Source organism: Hyperolius riggenbachi, chromosome 12 (genome assembly GCF_040937935.1).
Source record: "Hyperolius riggenbachi isolate aHypRig1 chromosome 12, aHypRig1.pri, whole genome shotgun sequence".
Classification (NCBI taxonomy): domain Eukaryota; kingdom Metazoa; phylum Chordata; class Amphibia; order Anura; family Hyperoliidae; genus Hyperolius; species Hyperolius riggenbachi.
The window spans coordinates 20,592,204-20,612,275 of NC_090657.1; the positions used below are offsets into that span (position 1 = coordinate 20,592,204).

Below are 20,072 nucleotides of genomic sequence, written 5' to 3' on the forward strand. Positions count from 1 at the left end.
CTCATCGCAGTGTACAATCTACCTACGCAGCTCATTGCGGTGTACAATCTACCCACACAGCTCATTGCAGTGTACAATCTACCCACACAGCTCATTGCAGTGTACAATCTACCCACGCAGCTCATTGCAGTGTAAGATCTACCTACGCAGCTCATCGCAGTGTACAATCTACCCACACAGCTCATCGCAGTGTACAATCTACCCACACAGCTCATCGCAGTGTACAATCTACCCACACAGCTCATCGCAGTGTACAATCTACCCACACAGCTCATCGCAGTGTACAATCTACCCACACAGCTCATCACAGTGTACAATCTACCCACACAGCTCATCACAGTGTACAATCTACCCACACAGCTCATCGCGGTGTACAATCTACCCACACAGCTCACCAGTGTGTCCAATCTACCCACACAGCTCATCACAGTGTACAATCTACCCACACAGCTCACCACAGTGTACAATCTACCCACACAGCTCATCGAGGTGTACAATCTACCCACACAGCTCACCACAGTGTACAATCTACCCACACAGCTCATCACAGTGTACAATCTGCCCACACAGCTCATCACAGTGTCCAATCTACCCACACAGCTCAGCACAGTGTACAATCTACCCACACAGCTCATCGCAGTGTACAATCTACCCACGCAGCTCATCGCAGTGTACAATCTACCTACACAGCTCATCGAGGTGTACAATCTACCCACACAGCTCATCGCAGTGTACAATCTGCCCACACAGCTCATCGCAGTGTACAATCTACCCACACAGCTCATCACAGTGTACAATCTACCCACACAGCTCATCACAGTGTACAATCTACCCACACAGCTCATCGCAGTGTACAATCTACCCACACAGCTCATCACAGTGTACAATCTACCCACACAGCTCATCGCAGTGTACAATCTACCCACACAGCTCATCGCAGTGTACAATCTACCCACGCAGCTCATTGCAGTGTACAATCTACCCACACAGCTCATCGCAGTGTACAATCTACCCACGCAGCTCATTGCAGTGTACAATCTACCCACACAGCTCATCACAGTGTACAATCTACCCACGCAGCTCATTGCAGTGTACAATCTACCCACACAGCTCATCGCAGTGTACAATCTACCCACACAGCTCATCACAGTGTACAATCTACCCACACAGCTCACTACAGTGTACAATCTACCCACACAGGTCATCGCAGTGTACAATCTACCCACACAGCTCATCGCAGTGTACAATCTACCCACACAGCTCATCGCAGTGTACAATCTACCCACGCAGCTCATCGCAGTGTACAATCTACCCACGCAGCTCATCGCAGTGTACAATCTACCCACGCAGCTCATCGCAGTGTACAATCTACCCACGCAGCTCATCACAGTGTACAATCTACCCACGCAGCTCATCGCAGTGTACAATCTACCCACACAGCTCATCACAGTGTACAATCTACCCACACAGCTCATCGCAGTGTACAATCTACCCACGCAGTTCATCGCAGTGTACAATCTACCCACGCAGCTCATCGCAGTGTACAATCTACCCACGCAGCTCATCGCAGTGTACAATCTACCCACGCAGCTCATCGCAGTGTACAATCTACCCACAGAGCTCATCGCAGTGTACAATCTACCCACACAGCTCATCGCAGTGTACAATCTACCCACAGAGCTCATCGCAGTGTACAATCCGTGAAGTTCTAGCCAGCACTTTATGTTTACAGTCCTGGATGATACAGAAGGGTCAGGGGCCTGACAGGTGTTTACTGCTGTCTGTGGCCCAGCCCTGGTGACATCACAGGAAGTGTACCCTACATCATCAGGAACAAAGGAAAACCGTCACACCATACAATAAAATGATCCGATTTTACAGCTATTCAATAAAAAGTTGTCCCAAAAAATCTAATATCTGATTGGTAGCTGTCACTTGACGCACGGTGTCTGCTGCCGGAGGTGAGGCTAAAGAAAGGCTGAATTATGTGCTGTGGCTACAGCTGGGGATCCCGGGGTCAACCAATTAAAAATGAAAGAGTGACGACAGGTGTGCAAAGCTGGCAGCGCTCTGGAGATGAATAGGGCAGCGTGGATCAGCGATAATTATTCAGGTCCCTATTAGCCCCACTGCAGTCAGAAACCTTGCTATGGAGATACTGGGGTCACGTAATTACATTTTTCCATGGGACGCTGTTTAACCCTGTGAGAGCTGCATGCAGCCGCTTAGTCCTCAATGCAGAGCATGTTTTCCTGACCTCCAGGTGGAAGCACAGCTATGCCACGGTATGTACAGACTCATGTCATAGTACATATACATAAAACCCCTCCCCCTCTCCTGTACTGTGACCGCACACACGGCCGGCGCTACCATACAGGCAAAGGGGGCAATTGCCCCAGGGCCCCAGAGCTTGTAGGGGCCCCCAGTGGCTACAAGAGGAAAAAAAAATGTTTCAAATCGACCTTATAGTTTTTGAGAAAATCGATTTTAAAGTTTCAAAGGAAAAAAATACACATTTAAAAACCCGCCGACTTTAATGGTTGATAGCAAATCCACCTTAAATGCTAGAAACCCTAAATTTGCAGGATATGTTAAGGAGATCATTAGGAATAAGAGGAAAAAACAATTTTTCAAAAAGACCTTATAGTTTATGAGAAAATCGATTTTAAAGTTTCAAAGGAAAAAAGTATACTTTTAATTGCGGTAAATGTCACTTTTAGTAGCAAACCTAACGGTAGTGTAATTTTACATGCATCAAACGAAAGAGCAATAAATTTCCTGACGGGGTTTCCAGGGGGTCCATACGCAGCTGCAGCGCTTTGGCTAGGGATCGCTATACAGCCGCAATATGGCTGCATGAAGATCCCTGGCATTTTTTCCTATTTTCTCAATTTTTTTATGTTTAGAGTGTGGGAATTTTTTTACAAAAAATTATGTGGGGTCCCCCCTCCTGAAACTAATTAACCCCTTCTCCTCCATGCAGGCTGGGATAGCCAGAATATGGAGCTCCGACCGATTGGGGCTTCACACCCTGTTATACCAGCTGCAAAAAAGGTCCCCTAATGCCGATTTTTGTTCCGGGGTATCTGTTAGGGGGCCCCCCCAGGTTTATTTTGCCCTGCAGCCCCATTGTTGCTTAAACCGGCCCTGACCGCACACCAATTGCACCTGCAGACCTATTAGCCTAGTACAGCCTTTCTCAATATTTTTACCCTGGAGGAACCCTGCAAATAACTTTTGGATCTCGAGGAACCCCTGCATTTATTTTTCAGGAGGCGTGGTCTTTAAAAGTAGGTGAGGCTGTTAATTTCACCACCTCCTATTACACGGCCACTCATTATACTGTACTCATTATTCTGACACCAATTTAGTGTTTCTTTTTACAGTCCCACCTAATATAATGTTCTCTATTATACTTCCCCCACGATGGGGACAAATGGCAAGGAACCCCAGCAGAGTCCTCAAGGAACCATGGTTGAGAAAGACTGGCCTAGTATATAGCTGGCCCTACATGGCTCTATTCTTTCATTCGATCATTTCATCCAATCAAATCTAAGTCGATTCTAAATTCCGCAGTTTAAGGTGCCCATTAGCGATACAATCCCACAGACAATCGTTTCCAATCATCTTTAGCATCAGCCATGCCCACTAACAGACAAAAACCTGCAAACCATTCTAATCAGACTGATGGGATTGATCTGAAAAACTGATCGATTCCATTAATTTGATCAAATGGGTTAGCAAGTGGGCACCACCGATCCTAAAGATGATTGGAAACAATTGATTGTCCATGGGATTTTATCGCTAATGGGCACCTTAAAACTGCTCAGTCGAATCAAAAGACCCTTGTTTGGCCAGGTTAGAGAATTTCAGCATTAGTATTGCTGATCTCTTGCCTGCTTCCAGTATGATTTGGAAGGATGCACACATATGATAATCTTCTGATTGTTCAATGATCATTACAGATTTCACCGTATATTGCTTGCCCTGTGTGGTGCTGTGCTGCTTTATGAGACTATAGAGCCACAGATTGGGAGCTACTGTTTCCTGTTTTCAACACCAACCCAGAAACTTTTGACAACCCAAAAAATGTTGACAGTCCTAACTTTCAGTTTCCAGTAAGGATCCCAATGGATCATATATGCAGCACGGTGGTGTAGTAGATAGCACTCTTGCCTTGCAGCGCTTGGTCCCCATGTTAAATCCCAGCCAGGGCACTATCTGCATGGAGTTTGTACGGTTTCCCCCATGTCTGTGAGGGTTTCCCCGGGCACTCCGGTTGCCTCCCACATCCAAAAACATACAAATAAGTTAATGAGCTTCCCCCTAAATTGGCCCTAGTCTACGATACATACACTACATGATACATACATAAACATAGGACTATGGTAGGGGCTACATTGTGAGATCCTCCAAGGGACAGTTAAGTGACAAGACAGTATAATCTGTACAGCGCTGCGGAAGATGTTGGCACTATATAAGTACTAAAACATAATAATAATAATATTATACACATAGAAGAAATGTAAGTAAGCTAAAACAATGTATTCCTGCTAATTCTTGCAATAGAAAATCATGGACTGCATTTTTTCAGCAATATTTGGAGTATCCCTTTGAACTTCCATGGATTTTTAAAGTAAAAGAACAACTGCTTCAGATTTGTGATTTTCTCTTCTATCGGTTTTTTTTTTAAATTAAAGACTGCATAAAACTACGACATTAAAATCTGCCGTGTTCCATGTGAGTGTAGCTGTGCTGTGTGATCTGTGGTTTTACCACCAATCTGCGTAAACAGAAGTAACGACAGCTGCAAGCATAGCCTGTCACAGGCAGGTCTCTCGCTGCACCTGATTGGCTGGGAAGGGAAATTGCTTCAATTTTGCTGATGTTTTTTATCCATCAGCCCCCCGGGGCTGCACTGCGGGGGGATCCTGTGCTGCCTGTTTGATGCCACATGATGATTACACGGATTACGCATCAGTAAATATCTCCTGCTTGCAGGTAAAGAGACGAAGCTGCCACTTACTCTTCATTCACGGGAGTGGAGGATCCGGCCTGGCAGGGCACCGACTGGCTCCGCTGGTGAGTGCTGGACAGGCACCTGTAACAGACACAGCTGTTAGGAAAAAAAAAGCAGCATGCAGCTACCCCCTCCCTCACCCATATCATGCGGGGCAACTGCCGGTGATGTGAGGACTGGCACAGGCAGGAAGGGGTTAAAGCGCTCTTTCGGCACTGGAAATGACTTGTGTACTCTCCATTATTGCGCCTATGTGTTTATTGCGCTCGCACCGCTTTCATGTCGGGCGTCTTGCTGTAAAAATGCAAATGAAGAAGGCAAACAGAAAGTTTCTGGGCAGATGGGAAGAAGAATCACACGTAGTATAAAAGCGAAGGCCCACGCTGTGCGTTTCATGTCAGGAATTTCTGCAGCAGCAGCAGGTAGTGCTGACAGTTGGAGGCCGCGCACGCAGAGGCTTGATAAAGGCAAGAGTAGAGGAAAGAGACGTGGGGGGGCAGAGCATGACAGCGGGGAAATAGATGAGGGCGGACAGCTTTGAAGTGGGCGCCGTCATCACCTAGAGCAGCACTACTGCTGCTCTGTATATAGCAGGCACTGAACAGAGATGGAAGATGCAGAGGGCTTTTGTGTCACCACCCATCAGCCATGATTAAACAAGATGGTGAACAGGTCATGACTCACAGACAGGTTACCTCTGATGACTAGGGCATAGATATATGGACAGGTCACCAACAAAGAGTGGAACAAACATATGTACAGGTTGCCTATGATGGGGTGGGGTACAGATGTATGAATAGGTTACCTCTGAAGAGTGAGGCAATGATACATGGACTAGGTGCATACTTATACACGGGTCACCTATGAAGGGTTGGGCACATGCTTATACACGGGTCACCTATGAAGGGTTGGGCACATACTTATACACAAGTCACCTATGAAGGGTTGGGCACATACTTATACACGGGTCACCTATGAAGGGTTGGGCACATACTTATACACGGGTCACCTATGAAGGGCTGGGCACCTGCTTATACACAGGTCACCTATGAAGGGTTGGGCACATACTTATACACAAGTAACCTATGAAGGGTTGGGCACATACTTATACACGGGTCACCTATGAAGGGCTGGGCACCTGCTTATACACGGGTCACCTATGAAGGGTTGGGCACATGCTTATACACAGGTCACCTATGAAGGGTTGGGCATATACTTTTACACAGGTCACCTATGAAGAGTTGGGCACATACTTATACACAGGTCACCTATGAAGGGTTGGGCACATACTTATACATGGGTCACCTATGAAGGGCTGGGCACATACTTATACACAGGTCACCTATGAAGGGTTGGGCACATGCTTATACACGGGTCACCTATGAAGGGTTGGGCACATACTTATACACAGGTCACCTATGAAGGGTTGAGCACATACTTATACACAGGTCACCTATGAAGGGCTGGGCACATACTTATACACGGGTCACCTATGAAGGTTTGGGCACATACTTATACACAGGCCACCTATGAAGGGTTGGGTACATACTTATACACAGGTCACCTATGAAGGGTTGGGCACATACTTATGGACATGTCACCTATGAAGGGCTGGGCACATACTTATAGACAGGTCACCTATGAAGGGTTGGGCACATACTTATAGACAGGTCACCTATGAAGGGTTGGGCACATACTTATACACAGGTCCCCTATGAAGGGATGGGCACATACTTATACACAGGTCACCTATGAAGGGTTGGGCACATACTTATGGACATGTCACCTATGAAGGGTTGGGCACATACTTATACATGGGTCACCTATGAAGGGTTGGGCACATACTTATACACGGGTCACCTATGAAGGGTTGGGCACATACTTATACACAGGTCCCCTATAAAAGGTTGGGCACATACTTATACACAGGTCCCCTATAAAGGGTTGGGCACCTGCTTATACACAGGTCACCTATGAAGGGTTGGGCACATACTTACGGACAGGTCGCCTATGAAGGGCTGGGCACATCCTTATAGACAGGTCACTTATGAAGAATTTGGAACATACTAATAGACAGGTCACTTATGAAGGGTTGGGCACATACTTATGGACAGGTCACCTATGAAGGATTGGGCACATTGCTATAGACATGTCACCTATGAAGGGTTGGGCACATACTTATACACAGGTCACCTAGAAAGAGTTGGGCACATACTTATGAACAGGTCCTCTATGAAGTGTTGGGCACATACTAATAGACAGGTCGCCTATGAAGGGTTGGGCGCATACTTATGAACAGGTCCTTTATGAAGTGTTGGGCACATACTAATAGACAGGTCGCCTATGAAGGGTTGGGCGCATACTTATGGACAGGTCCCCTATGAAGGGTTGGGCACATACTAATCATGGTTCCTACCTTTGTTTTATAGGTCTGGAAACTTCTGCCAGTCTCCGGCAGGCTTCCTCTAGCTGAGCCAGGGTGTTTGGAGATGACACCGCCAAGTCCTGAACAATAGTGTGAGACAACTGCTGGGTGCGAGAGTGACCGCTTCCGGCTATCCACTGGTGGTGGCGAGCAGGCCTCTCTGCAGATGACGCCCGGGTGGTCTCACAGGAAGCGCTCCTCTTGGTGTTCTGTGCACTAATAAGAGGACACAAATAAATTCAAGTACACGGTCTACCAAAACATAGCAAACATACAAGGACCCAATAGCCATGGGGGTCTGTGTCACATGACTTCTACACCAAAACACACAAACGCTTATGGTTAAAATAAACTGTTGAGATCAAAACTTCTGTGAAAATTGGATTTTCAGAAATGATTTATAACATTGGTAACCCTCATTAGACTAAGCACAGCCATGATATCAACCCATGATATCAAACCCATGATATCAAAAATGATCTCTTCTTCACAGATGAATTAAGGGGGGAGATTGTCTAAGAGACAGATTTCAGCATGAAATCTCTTGGGAATTAGCCTTGGGACCCGCTGACCCCCCCCCCTCCCCCCAACTGTTAATACCCCCATGCCCATGCATTGCAATTTCACTTGTTCCAGCTTCACTAATTCCCGGTCTCCCCCAAGCCCCACCATCACACGGTATAGCACGTGGTGCATGAATGACATCACACACACGCACCTGGTGGTGCTCAGGGAAGACAGCGGACCAGACCGGGAGTCACCACAGCTGGAGCAGATGAGAAGGTAAGAATTACAATGCACGGGCACATTTACCTTTTAAACAATACCAGTTGCCTGGCAGCCCTGCTGATCTTTCATGCAACGGTAGTGTCTGAATCACATACCTGAAACTAGCATGCGGTAAATCTAGTCAAACTTCAGTCAGAAACATCTAATCTGTATGCTTGTCAGGGTCTACAGCTAAAAGGATTAGAGGCAGAGGATCAGCAGGACAGCCAGGCAACTTGCATTGTTTAAAAGGAAATAAAATATGGCAACCTCCATAACCCTTTCACTTGAGGTGACCTTTAAGAGGAGACATAGATCATTCATTAACATGCTGCTCCCCTCGCCAAGAAGAAAATTTGCTACAAAGTAGGGAAGATATAAAAACAAAAAATTTACGTAAATGTGGGACTAATTTTTAGTACTTTTTTTGCCTAGTGGAAAATATCTTCTGTTAGAAAATTCAGGAAGAAAAATGTGTATACCATGAATAAAGGCTCGGAGATAAGCCATGGTATGATATTGGCATATGAGGGAGGGGCTAGTCCCGGCCACAGGCTGCATCTCACAGAGGCCTGAAGCTTCCTGTGTACTCCAGACTCCGCCCTCCTTCCTCATAGACGGCCCTGGAGAATCTCAGTGTTATACCTGTGAGACCTGTGCCGGCAGTGCCGCTCCGCCTCACACTCCACCACTCGCTGCCATGCTGCCGGGGCGTGTTCCTCTATTGGCAGCTGGTAAATAATCGTTGTACCGTCCACTCCCTCCACTGAATACTCTGATACCAACTTGCAGTTCCTTCTTGATAACGTGCCAGCCCGACTGCTGTAAGACAATAGAGATGTGACCGTCAATAGAAATACTGGCTTGTTACATAACACAGCAGAAAACCAAACTGCAGCCATTTTTAATTCCTCTGCTGACACAAGAACTTGAGATAATAAAATGTTTTTCCTTAGTCTACCTTCTATTTCCCCAGATGGGTCACAGAAAGCTGGTGAGGGGAACATAGAAGAAGGGGCCACTGAGGGGTGAAAAGCAAACTGGAGCAACCTGGAACAGCCAATCAGCTTTCATCTGTTCAATGAAACAAGGATTTAATTGGCTGCTTTGGACAACTGCTCAGATTCCGCCTAAGACGCTTTTTGGACCACTTAATGGGGCACTATGGCGAAAAACTGTAAAATTGAAAATGTATATTTTCATCTCCATATAATAGGTTTATTTGTTCCAATGTAAATGTTTCACTTTTTATGTAGATGTCCCTTCCTTACAGTAGGCATTATAATCAACCAATTCCGAACCTCTTACCGACAGTTTTTTGGACTAATCCATTTCTTTTATTTTCATAAGCATTCCTTGCCTGGCAGGGGCACAGTACAGTCTAACTGCCAGAATGGAATCTGGCATCTTTGTATAGAAAACAATTTTGTTTGAAACAATTAAATTAAACTTTGAGAATCCCCCCATGAGGAGATGTTCTAATCCAAAACCTGTTAGTAAGAGGTTCAGAGTTGTGTGTTTATAGTACCTATTTGTAGGTAACAACTACACAGGAAGTAAAAGAAATGACAGTGTATTTACTCTGAGACAAGTGTATGTAAGTATACATATGGTTTTTACATTTTCATTTTTTTGTCTATAGTGCCCCTTTAAAAACAGCTGCAAGCAATCTATTCATGTCAGTAATTTTCAGCAAGATGCTGGGATCCTAGAAACTGCATCCCAAATATTCCCTCTTCAGTTCACTGTAAGGATGGGACACTTTTCTGTTTTTATGCACGTTTTCTGCATAGGAAAACTTAGAACCAGTGTAAATTGATGGGTTAATTTGCATGGAGTGTGTTTTTGCCACCAATTGCATTAGCTGCTGTACAAAATTGCATGTGTTAATTATTTCCATTCCATGGGAATTTTGCAAGTGTGAAAAAACTGAGAACATGCAACAGCTAGCCAGATGCATTTGCGTTTCACTTGCGCTTTGTACAGTATTTCAATGGAAAATGCATAAGCAGTTCGGTGCATGCGTCTTAGGCATGCCTTTTATTGCAGGAAACACCTTGAGAAGGATATTGCTCTATGCAGAATTGCATAGGGAACAAAAAAAAACACATTGCATTATAAAAAGCATGGAAAACCCTTTTAAAAACACATCCAAAAAAAGCATTTGATACTTTTCAGTGGAAATGGGTCCTTAGGGTCACTTGTAATTAGCAGCAAAATTACGAAAGAACTTATTGCAGGCCCAGAACTTAGAAGAATATGTAAAATTTGAAGAGAAATGATCCTACAGTAGAGGAGTTTATGAAGGGTGATTAAACACACAAACGGACATCTTCTGTAGCCTGTATCTGCAATAAGTCTTTGGGTTAAGATGAAAGTGTACAAAACCCCACCCTGCAATACGCCACTGATAGACCACTCTTACCCAGCTCCGTCCACGTGTAGTAGAGACAGGTCTGCAGCCTTGGTGTGTGCTCGGCCCCGCATGTAGCAGCAGTAGTCGGAGGAGCCGGCACAGAAGCAATGCACCCTGCGGGCTGCCTCTGCCTCCATCTCCTCTCGGTTCTTCATCGAACCGTGGTGGTGGATGTAGTGGTGATGGATGTGTTTGGTGGTCTGCCTGGTGACGAAACTCTTGGCCAACATGGGGCAGTGTACTGGGGGTGCAGCAGGTGGTAGTGAAGGTCGCAGGAGGCGGGAGCGGTCAGGGGAGCGAGATCGGCACACGCCAGGAGATTGGCAGCCAGGGGTCTTCAGCACCCGGGACAAGTGGTCATCCAAGATGGCCTGTGGGTCATCCTCGCAGATGGCGGAAGACACCAGAGCCAGCGGTGGGTGAGATGGCACAGAGAGATCTTGTGTGGCCTGGAAACAGCTGGGCGTCTCACATTCCTCCTGTTCTTCTTCCTTGAGAGTGGACAAAACACACATCCTGAAAAGCCAATCAGATTAATCCCTCAGTAGAGGCAACATCACTCAACAGCAGTTACCCATGGCAACATAAGTAAAATATAACAGAAGCCATTTAACCAGAAGCTGTTATGAAGGATGCTATCAAGCCCTGGTGAGTGCCATGGCCTAACTCCTACCAGTGTTCTGGGATTGACAGCGAAGGGCTAGCAAGTAGCAATCGATATTTATGTTGGCTAGAAAATGGTACCCTAAGGAGGGGAGCCTCCCCTTCCTCAGGAGAAAGCATGGGCTACACATCCTTGTTATATTGTGTTCACCATTCCAGTATCATTCATTTTATAAATAACTCATGAATAATGACGAGCTCATCAAACCATCGCCAGCCAGTCAGGTTCCACTTTCCACTGTCTCCCTGGCATTTGGAAGATGGACACCACCTGACGGCAAATAGGTAGAGCAACTCTTTTTCACATGTAAGGCTGGAAAGGATGCACTGATAAACTGATCTTTACTGATGAGGTACACCAAGTGTACTTCTCTCCCTCAATCATTTTATAACCATCATCCCATTTTATAGAATATCAATGCCAGGAATCAGCATCTGGATCAACCCAGGGCATCTGCCAACAAACAAGGAATCAGCTTCTGCATCAACCCAGATAACCTGCCAACAGATAAGGAATCAGCTTCTGGATCAACCCAAAGCACCTGCCAACAGATAAGGAATCAGCTTCTGGATCAACCCAAAGCACCTGCCAACAGATATGGAATCAGCTTCTGGACAAGCCCAAAGCACCTGCCAACAGACCAGAAATCAGCTTCTGGATCAACTCAAAGCACCTGCCAACAGATAAGGAATCAGCTTCTGGATCAACCCAAAGCACCTGCCAACAGATAAGGAATCAGCTTCTGCATCAACCCAAAGCACCTGCCAACAGATAAGGAATCAGCTTCTGCATCAACCCAAAGCACCTGCCAACAGATAAGGAATCAGCTTCTGCATCAACCCAAAGCACCTGCCAACAGATAAGGAATCAGCTTCTGCATCAACCCAAAGCACCTGCCAACAGATAAGGAATCAGCTTCTGCATCAACCCAGAGCACCTGCCAACAGATAAGGAATCGTCTTCTGGACCAGCCCAGAGCACCTGCCAACAGATAAGGAATCATCTTTTTGGACCAGCCCAGAGCACCTGCCAACAGATAAGGAATCAGCTTCTGCATCAACCCAGAGCACCTGCCAACAGATCAGAAATCAGCTTCTGGACCAGCCCAAAACACCTGCCAACAGATCAGAAATCAGCTTCTGGACCAGCCCAGAGCACCTGCCAACAGATAAGGAATCAGCTTCTGCATCAACCCAGAGCACCTGCCAACAGATCAGAAATCAGCTTCTGGACCAGCCCAAAACACCTGCCAACAGATCAGAAATCAGCTTCTGGACCAGCCCAAAGCACCTGCCAACAAATAACTCTGAGCACAAATTAGTCCATTACCATAGGTTAGGTTGGGTTAACCTCTTAATTTAGCAGTAATGCAGGGCAAGCCACACCCACTAAAAGTCTTTTAAATGTAGCCAGAGATGCGTGAACTGATACAGAAGGCCTTTTCTGAAATGGTCAGAGAATGTTATTCCTAAAGGGCAAATGGAATTTAAATAAAAAATGACAAGTCGCAATCTGAGGGGCACGATTTATTTGACACCCGGTGGAATTCTGTTGAAGAGGATTAAGCAGATTCTTTACATGGCAGTAAAGAAATCTTTACATACACAGTAACGGGCAGCGGCTCTCCAGTGAGAGCTGTGATTGGCACAACATTGCAGTGGAGGATGCAGGGGAGATGGGATGAGGATACGAAGGAACATGAAATCTACCAGCGATGATGGAATGGAAAGCAAGCTATGTTGGGAAGGGAACACATGCGTAATTTGAGATGCTGGACAGCAGCACAGATGCCTCCTACCTCTTTGATCTTCTGCAGCCGCTCCTCCAGTGTGCTCATGGTTTCTTGCTCCTGCCTGACCTTCTCCAGCCGGGCGATGAGATCTGCCGCGAAGATGGACGGTTCGATGGGGGTCATCTCTCTGGGCGGCCGGTGCGTCCTCTATAGAGAGCGGAGGGAAGAAGAACAGGAGATGGACATGCTTTAGCTGGAGCTGTTTCGGTCTGTCTGCGTCTCTGAGAGCGGCGGAGAAGAACGCTGTGGCTGTGTGACTGCTTGGGATATTTATGAGCCAGCGTAGTGGCTTCACGGAGAGGCATCCTGCCCGGCAGCCCTCGCCTACGGCACTAGCAGTTGGTTACACTGCGAGGAACCCCGCTTGCTCCCTCTGTACTACAACCAGCCTATCAGGAGCTGCTCTGTAGTTGCAAATCTTCAAAGACACTTGTCAGACATCAAATGAAATCCGGGAGAGGGGAGGGGATGGCGGAGAGGAGAGAGGAGGATGAGACAGCAGAGAGGAAAAGGCAGGCGGGGAAAGAGAGAGGTAAAGAGAGAGTGGTGGCCAGCAAGAGACGGCCGCAATCAAAGGGAAGGGTTAAGACCACCATACAAAGAGAGAGGTGATCAAACAATGGCAGAGGAGCAAAGAGATGGAGGAAAGTAGGGGAGATAGAGGACGGGAGAGGAACAAGGATGAGATTGGGTATAAGAGAGGTGTTGGATTGGAGGGTGCACAGAAAAGAGGGAAAGAGAGAGGGCATGGAGAAGAGGAGATCAAAGCAGAGGATAGCAAGAGATACAGAGAGAGAGAGAAACAAGTGGAGAAACATGGATAATGATAAGAGAGAAGAGATGGAGTGAGTGGGAGGAACAAGGGGAAATTATTAGATAAGCGGGGGAGGGAATGGGTGAGAGAGGAGTAACAGGAATATGCAGAGCAGAGAGACAAGAATGGAAAATAAGAGATGTAAAAAAAAGTGAGGGGGGGGGGGATGTGGTTAATGGGGGAAAAAATCGGAGAGCAGAGGAGGAAGAATGGAGTGGAGAGGATTAGAGGAAAAGGGAAAGTGAAGTAGAGAGAGTGGAACAAGGGTAGAGGTGAGAGAGAGGTTTAAAGAGGAAGAGATGGTGACACAAAAGTGTGTGTATGTGTGTTGGGGGGGGGGGGGGGGAAGAAGGGGGTGAGAATAAGGGGTGACCGGGGAGGAGAGAGTGACAGCTGTGTGTGTGTGTGTGGGGGGGGGGGGACAATAAGGGGTGACTGGGGAGGAGAGAGTGACACAACTGTGTGTGTGTGTTGGGGGGGGGGGGAGAATAAGGGGTGACTGGGGAGGAGAGAGTGACAGCTGTGTGTGTGTGTGTGTGGGGACAATAAGGGGTGACTGGGGAGGAGAGAGTGACACAACTGTGTGTGTGTGTTGGGGGGGGGGAGAATAAGGGGTGACTGGGGAGGAGAGAGTGACAGCTGTGTGTGTGTGTGGTGGGGGGGGGGGCAATAAGAGGTGACTGGGGAGGAGAGAGTGACACAACTGTGTGTGTGTGTGTTGGGGGGGGGGAGAATAAGGGGTGACTGGGGAGGAGAGAGTGACACAACTGTGTGTGTGTGTGTTGGGGGGGGGGAGAATAAGGGGTGACTGGGGAGGAGAGAGTGACACAACTGTGTGTGTGATGGAGGGGGGGGGGGGGTGAGAATAAGGGGTGACTGGGGAGGAGAGAGTGACACAACTGTGTGTTGGGGGGGGGGAGAATAAGGGGTGACTGGGGAGTAGAGAGTGACAGCTGTGTGTGTGTGGGGGGGGGGGGGAGAGAATAAGGGTGGACTGGGGAGGAGAGAGTGAAGTGTAAGAGAACAGAAAAGGGGGAGGGGGCGGAGAAGAGGCAAAGACAGGAAGAAAGCAAGAAGAAAGTGTGTGTGTATGTGTGTGTGGGGGATAGAGGGGGGTGAGAATAAGGGGTGACTGGGGAGTAGAGAGTGACACAACTGTGTGTGTGGTGGGGGGGGGGAGAATAAGGGGTGACTAGGGGGGTAGAGAGTGACAACTGTGTGTGTGGTGGGGGGGGGGGTGAGAATAAGGGGTGACTGGGGAGTAGAGAGCGACACAACTGTGTGTGTGGTGGTGGCTTATATGGGAGTCAGTTGAGCAGAATTGATGGTGGAGCAGGTTGTGTTACTGGCAGAGGAGCGTAAGGATTGTGCACTAGTGATCCTGCTCTTATCAGCTTGCACCCTGCTGTGCCCCCATCCTCTGCAACATGGTGTGCAGAGTGCGCTGCTCTAGACTACCTGTGTCCCCGGCTTGTGGAGCGGAGTGTGCAAGCAATGTGTCAGCGGTGCAATGATCGGGGATTCTTCCTGTGTGGCAATGGCTGTGTCTCAATTCTATGACGCCATCTAGTGGCTTCTTGAGACACAGCTGTATGATCCTGGGGCATTTCTGGCTATGGGGAGAGGGGATGACTGGTACTGGGGGAACATCTGGCTACTGTGGAGTGGGCTAGATTATGGAGGGGGCTTATATGCGAGTCAATCACTTTTTCCTGCTTACTGAGGGAAAAGTGGGTACCTCGGCTTATACACAAGTATATATGGTATGTGACTGCAGTTGTGGTATCTGTAGCATTGGGGACAGTCTGGGCCATATGAGCCCAGAATAAGGGGTGACTAAGTGGATATGTGACTGCAGTTGTAGCATCTGTAGCTACATGGCAGCCAGGGTCATATTAGATAATAGCAAGAGTTGTTGAGAGGTATGTTAATTACGGTAGTACCTGCGATTGGGGCAGCACCATCTACAACTAGAGAGCAGCCTAGGCCATGTTAGATCACAGTGAAGGGGTGCTGACAGGTGTGTGAATTCCTTGTTGTGTGATATAGCAGTTGTAGCACCTGCAGCTAGAGGGCAGTTAGTGTCATATCAGATCATACTAAGGGTGTTAAGAAGTGTATGAATTAGTGGTTAATGTTGTCTATGTTCATGTAGCCAAATGGAAAATAAGGTAGCATCAAGCAGACACCTTTTGTGATCTGTAAGACATGTCATCGCTGTTATTTGGCAACTGCTGCAGCTCTAAATTGGTGGCAGATTTTCCCAAATACTTACATGTACACATAATCTACTACTCCAACCAGCAGTCTAATGCCCAGTACACACCATACAATTTTCTGTTAGATTTTTTCTGTGAGATTTTTCAGTTAGATTTTCAGCGTTAGATTATTTTCTGTAGAGACTGGTCATTGTCTCTGGTGCATTGTCTGGTTATCTCCTGCTGAGTAGAACAATGCCTGATTGCTCGGAAGATAGATGGTTTGATCGATAATTTCCAACATGTTGGAAATTATTTATCTGGCAGGTAAATCTTACAGGAAATGTTATGGTGTGTACCTAGCATAAAGGTGGGCATACATCTAGCGATTTTGGCAGTCGATTGACCAGATTCGATCAGACCTGATCGGAGAGAGATCTGTTGGACCCCATAAACCGCAGGCCGATTCCCGAACTATTTCAGCATGTCTTCTATTGGGAATCGGCCTTGTGGTGCCGCCATGATGCCCTCGGCCGCTGTCCTCCAAATGTTTCATGCCCCCCCCACCACCATGCAGCTATACGTTACCTGTCCGCCGTCCTCATTGTACTTCCCTATTTGCGCCCCCACGTGGTGGTCAGCTTATAGCATGTGGGGCGCATGTGTGATGTCACACACCCCATGTGTTATATGCCAGCAGTCACGTGGGGCCCAAATGCAGAAATAGGGGACAGGCGGTGTGACCGGTAACGTATAGCTGCATGGGCATCATGGGGCATAAAACATTAGAGGGGGAAGGGGCAACAGCCGGGGGTCTCCGTCACATTTGTTGCTTGCCATTACTGCATGCAGTTACCGCCACGGACCCAATTGAGCATGTCGGCCCGAGATTTTCCAGCATGTCTGATCGATACAATTGACAATTGGGCAAGCTCTTGGTGGCATCAATTTTCATCAGATAATAACGATTGCATCTGATAGTTGATCACAGTCTACAGATGTATCGCCACCTTAACTAATTAACATCTGTATAATGAGTGTCAGTTAGTATTTGTGAGGGCCCTTTTCCACTAGCAAGCGTGAACACAAGCGCAAATCACCTGCACTCCGTGTTCCGCCGTCGGGAATGTAACGCGCTCGCCACGAGAATCGCGCTGGACGGCGATCGCATTTCGTCGAAAAACGAATCGCGATCGAATCGCCATAGTGGAAAATGAGCACCGCTATTTACATGTTATCACAGTGCTCTAGCGATTAGAAAACCGGCTGCGGTCCGCTTTTTGAATCCGATCGCAACCAGTGGAAAAGGGCCCTGAGCTAGATGGCTTGCTGGCTGCAGTAACTGGATTGTCTGCACATGTAACAGTCTGGGTATTCCCTTCACCTCATTAGAACAGATCTTTATTCATTCTTTAACTAAATTCAGAACACTCTTAATATACAATGAGATATGTGATGCCTGCAATCTCACCACTGCTATTTCATTAACCTTTCACACCGTCACCAATCAGTATATAGTGGGAGTGTTTGGAGCAGACTTCTCAGACATTCACAGTGGCGTAGCTAAGGAGCTGTGGGCCCCCAATGCAAGTTTTACATGGGGCCCCCCAAGCACTCTACACAACAATTTATACACCAAAACCTGCCAAGGACAACCACAGTGTCAGAGGATGGGGATGGGGATCAGTTTTTTAATGATTATTATCATTCAAAGCATTAATAGAAGAGATCAGTACAAGCACCGGGCCAATAAAGAGCTAATACTGCAGTTGAGGGAGGACCCCAGTGCGGTGGAGACCTCTACAACCCCTATCGCTACGCCCCTGGACATTCATATCTTCTTGCACAGAACGGGAGTCCCTGTGATTCCTGCTGCACTCTAATCTAATCTAGAGATTACAACAGGCTGACAGTTCTATCTGGCATTTATCACTAGGAACACTGTGGAATGGAATGGCTGGTTTTTGCATGTACATAAAGTTAAAGTGGACCTGAACTCTTGCACAAGACAGAAGGAAAACATAGCGAAATGCATCCTGTATGTATTTAGAGAGTTTAGCCTGTTAAATTCCCCTTCATTTCTGTCTAATCACAAGTTGTAATTTGATCTCCCCCTCCCCCCCCCCCCCCCCCTGTGTCACATGACTGCCTATGACAGATAAGCCCATTAGAAAGCCCAGGATGTTAACAATATGCCTGCTTCCATGAGTCAGGAAGTAGAAACTGTGCACATTTATTTTAGGATTTCTATCAACTGTAGCAAGGAAATGTTTTTGGTTTAAATGTTATAATGCTGTTGTGTATCTTTTAGAGCAGAGAGGAGTTCTGAGTTCAGGTCCACTTTAAGCGAGCTGAAATAACACTTGCCCTTATTCTTTGCAATAAGCAGAGCTAAACCAAAGGGAGAGCTTTCTTCTCAACCACTATTGGTCACACACATGACAATCTAATCATCAATGATTAGACTGGTTGCATACCATATACCAAGCCATACCTCTACAGATTTGGCAGCCCAATCAATTATCTGATGTGATCATTTTATTAGATTGGATGAAATTCTGTGCCACAAACATGTCCAGTCTATCGGACATGCTGGAAAATCTTGTTCACACGCACTCGATTGGATGTGCGGCGGTACCGGCGTGTGATATCGAGACTACTGACGTACGTGGCGACCCCTGGCCAATGTGTCCCCCCCCCCCCCAAGTGTTAAATGAACCACCTCTGTGTCTGTCTCACCTGTCCACTGGAGTGATTCCCGGCCTCCTCCACCATCAACTCCCTTACCGTATGCGCCTGTATCACGTGGCACCAGACACATGTGTGACGCGCCACGTGGTACAGGTACTGGCGGTAACAGCGGCAGAGGCTAGGAGTCGCGGCAGTGGACAGGTGAGAATTTACAGAGCACAGGCACCAGGGCGGGACATTAAACACTTGGGGTGGAGCCAGGCAGGCGGTGGCGTTGCTATGGTGATTTGCAACAGATCTCTCTCCAATCAGATTCCATCAGAGAGAGATCTGTCTCTTGATTGATCTGCCCATACATCACCTGACGTGTGGCCACCTTACCAAACTTAGTAATTTAGTGTGATGACCAATCAGACCAAATATATAGGAAAAGGTAGTTTAGACTGACCACACATGTCACAATCGTGATTGAACAACATTAGTGCAATCTTGTGGGGGGTACACACCATGCACACCGGAATTAAGATTCTACTTCCAATCGAGAAACAGATCAGATCAGGCAAACAAAAATTGTACAGCCTACTGATTACCAGTGACCAATTCCAGCTCGAAATCAATCTCTTTCTCGATCCGAAGCAAATTGGACAGGTTGGAAAAGATTGTTTGTTTAACTGGTTACCGTATATCGATCGAAATACTGGCTATCATTCCATGTCCTTTCAATCAATATCCATTCGAAAACATGATCAGAAATGTGATCGGAATTTGGAAAAAATCCCATACGTGCGTATGGTAGCTTTGTTTTATAGCTGATCAATGTCAGATCTGATTACTGATCTGATCAATCGCTCAAAAGGAATCGGAAGTAAAACTTGCATGGTGTGTACCAAGCTTTAGCAAAGTCTGTAAACTGGTGTGAGGATCCACCAGATGTAACGGAAACAGATTGTTTCATTTAGATTTTTATACCTAAAGATATTAGCGAGATTGCAAAGTGTGTGGCCAATTATAGCTGACCTTGGGAATATTGCATTATCCATAGAAGGACTGGAGTTTTAAAGTGGACCTGAACTCTTGCCGAGGACAGAAGGAAAACAGAAAGAAATACACCCTGTATGCATTTAGAGAGTTTACCTGTCTAATTCCCCCTCATCTGTGACTAATCACAAGTTGTAATTTGATCTCTTCTCTGCCACGGCAGAACAGCTAATTGGTGAACACAGGGTGTTAACCCTATGGCTGCTTCCATGAAAGCAGGAAGTAGTCACACTGTAAATTTATTGC

General features: G+C 46.8%; 1 protein-coding gene across 5 annotated transcripts in view; it reads right to left on the reverse strand.

Moving 5' to 3' along the window:
- AXIN2 (axin 2) overlaps positions 1–20,072 on the reverse strand; it is a 76,257-nt gene that overhangs the window by 10,425 nt on the left and 45,760 nt on the right. For all 5 annotated transcript variants that reach the window (XM_068264196.1, XM_068264200.1, XM_068264198.1 and 2 more), the window contains exons 5-9: positions 13,092–13,232; positions 10,639–11,120; positions 8,859–9,035; positions 7,437–7,661; positions 5,027–5,101 (exon numbers count right to left, since the gene is read on the reverse strand). In XM_068264196.1, coding sequence (XP_068120297.1) covers positions 5,027–5,101; positions 7,437–7,661; positions 8,859–9,035; positions 10,639–11,120; positions 13,092–13,232 — 1,100 coding nt within the window. The remainder of the gene's footprint in view (positions 1–5,026; positions 5,102–7,436; positions 7,662–8,858; positions 9,036–10,638; positions 11,121–13,091; positions 13,233–20,072) is intronic.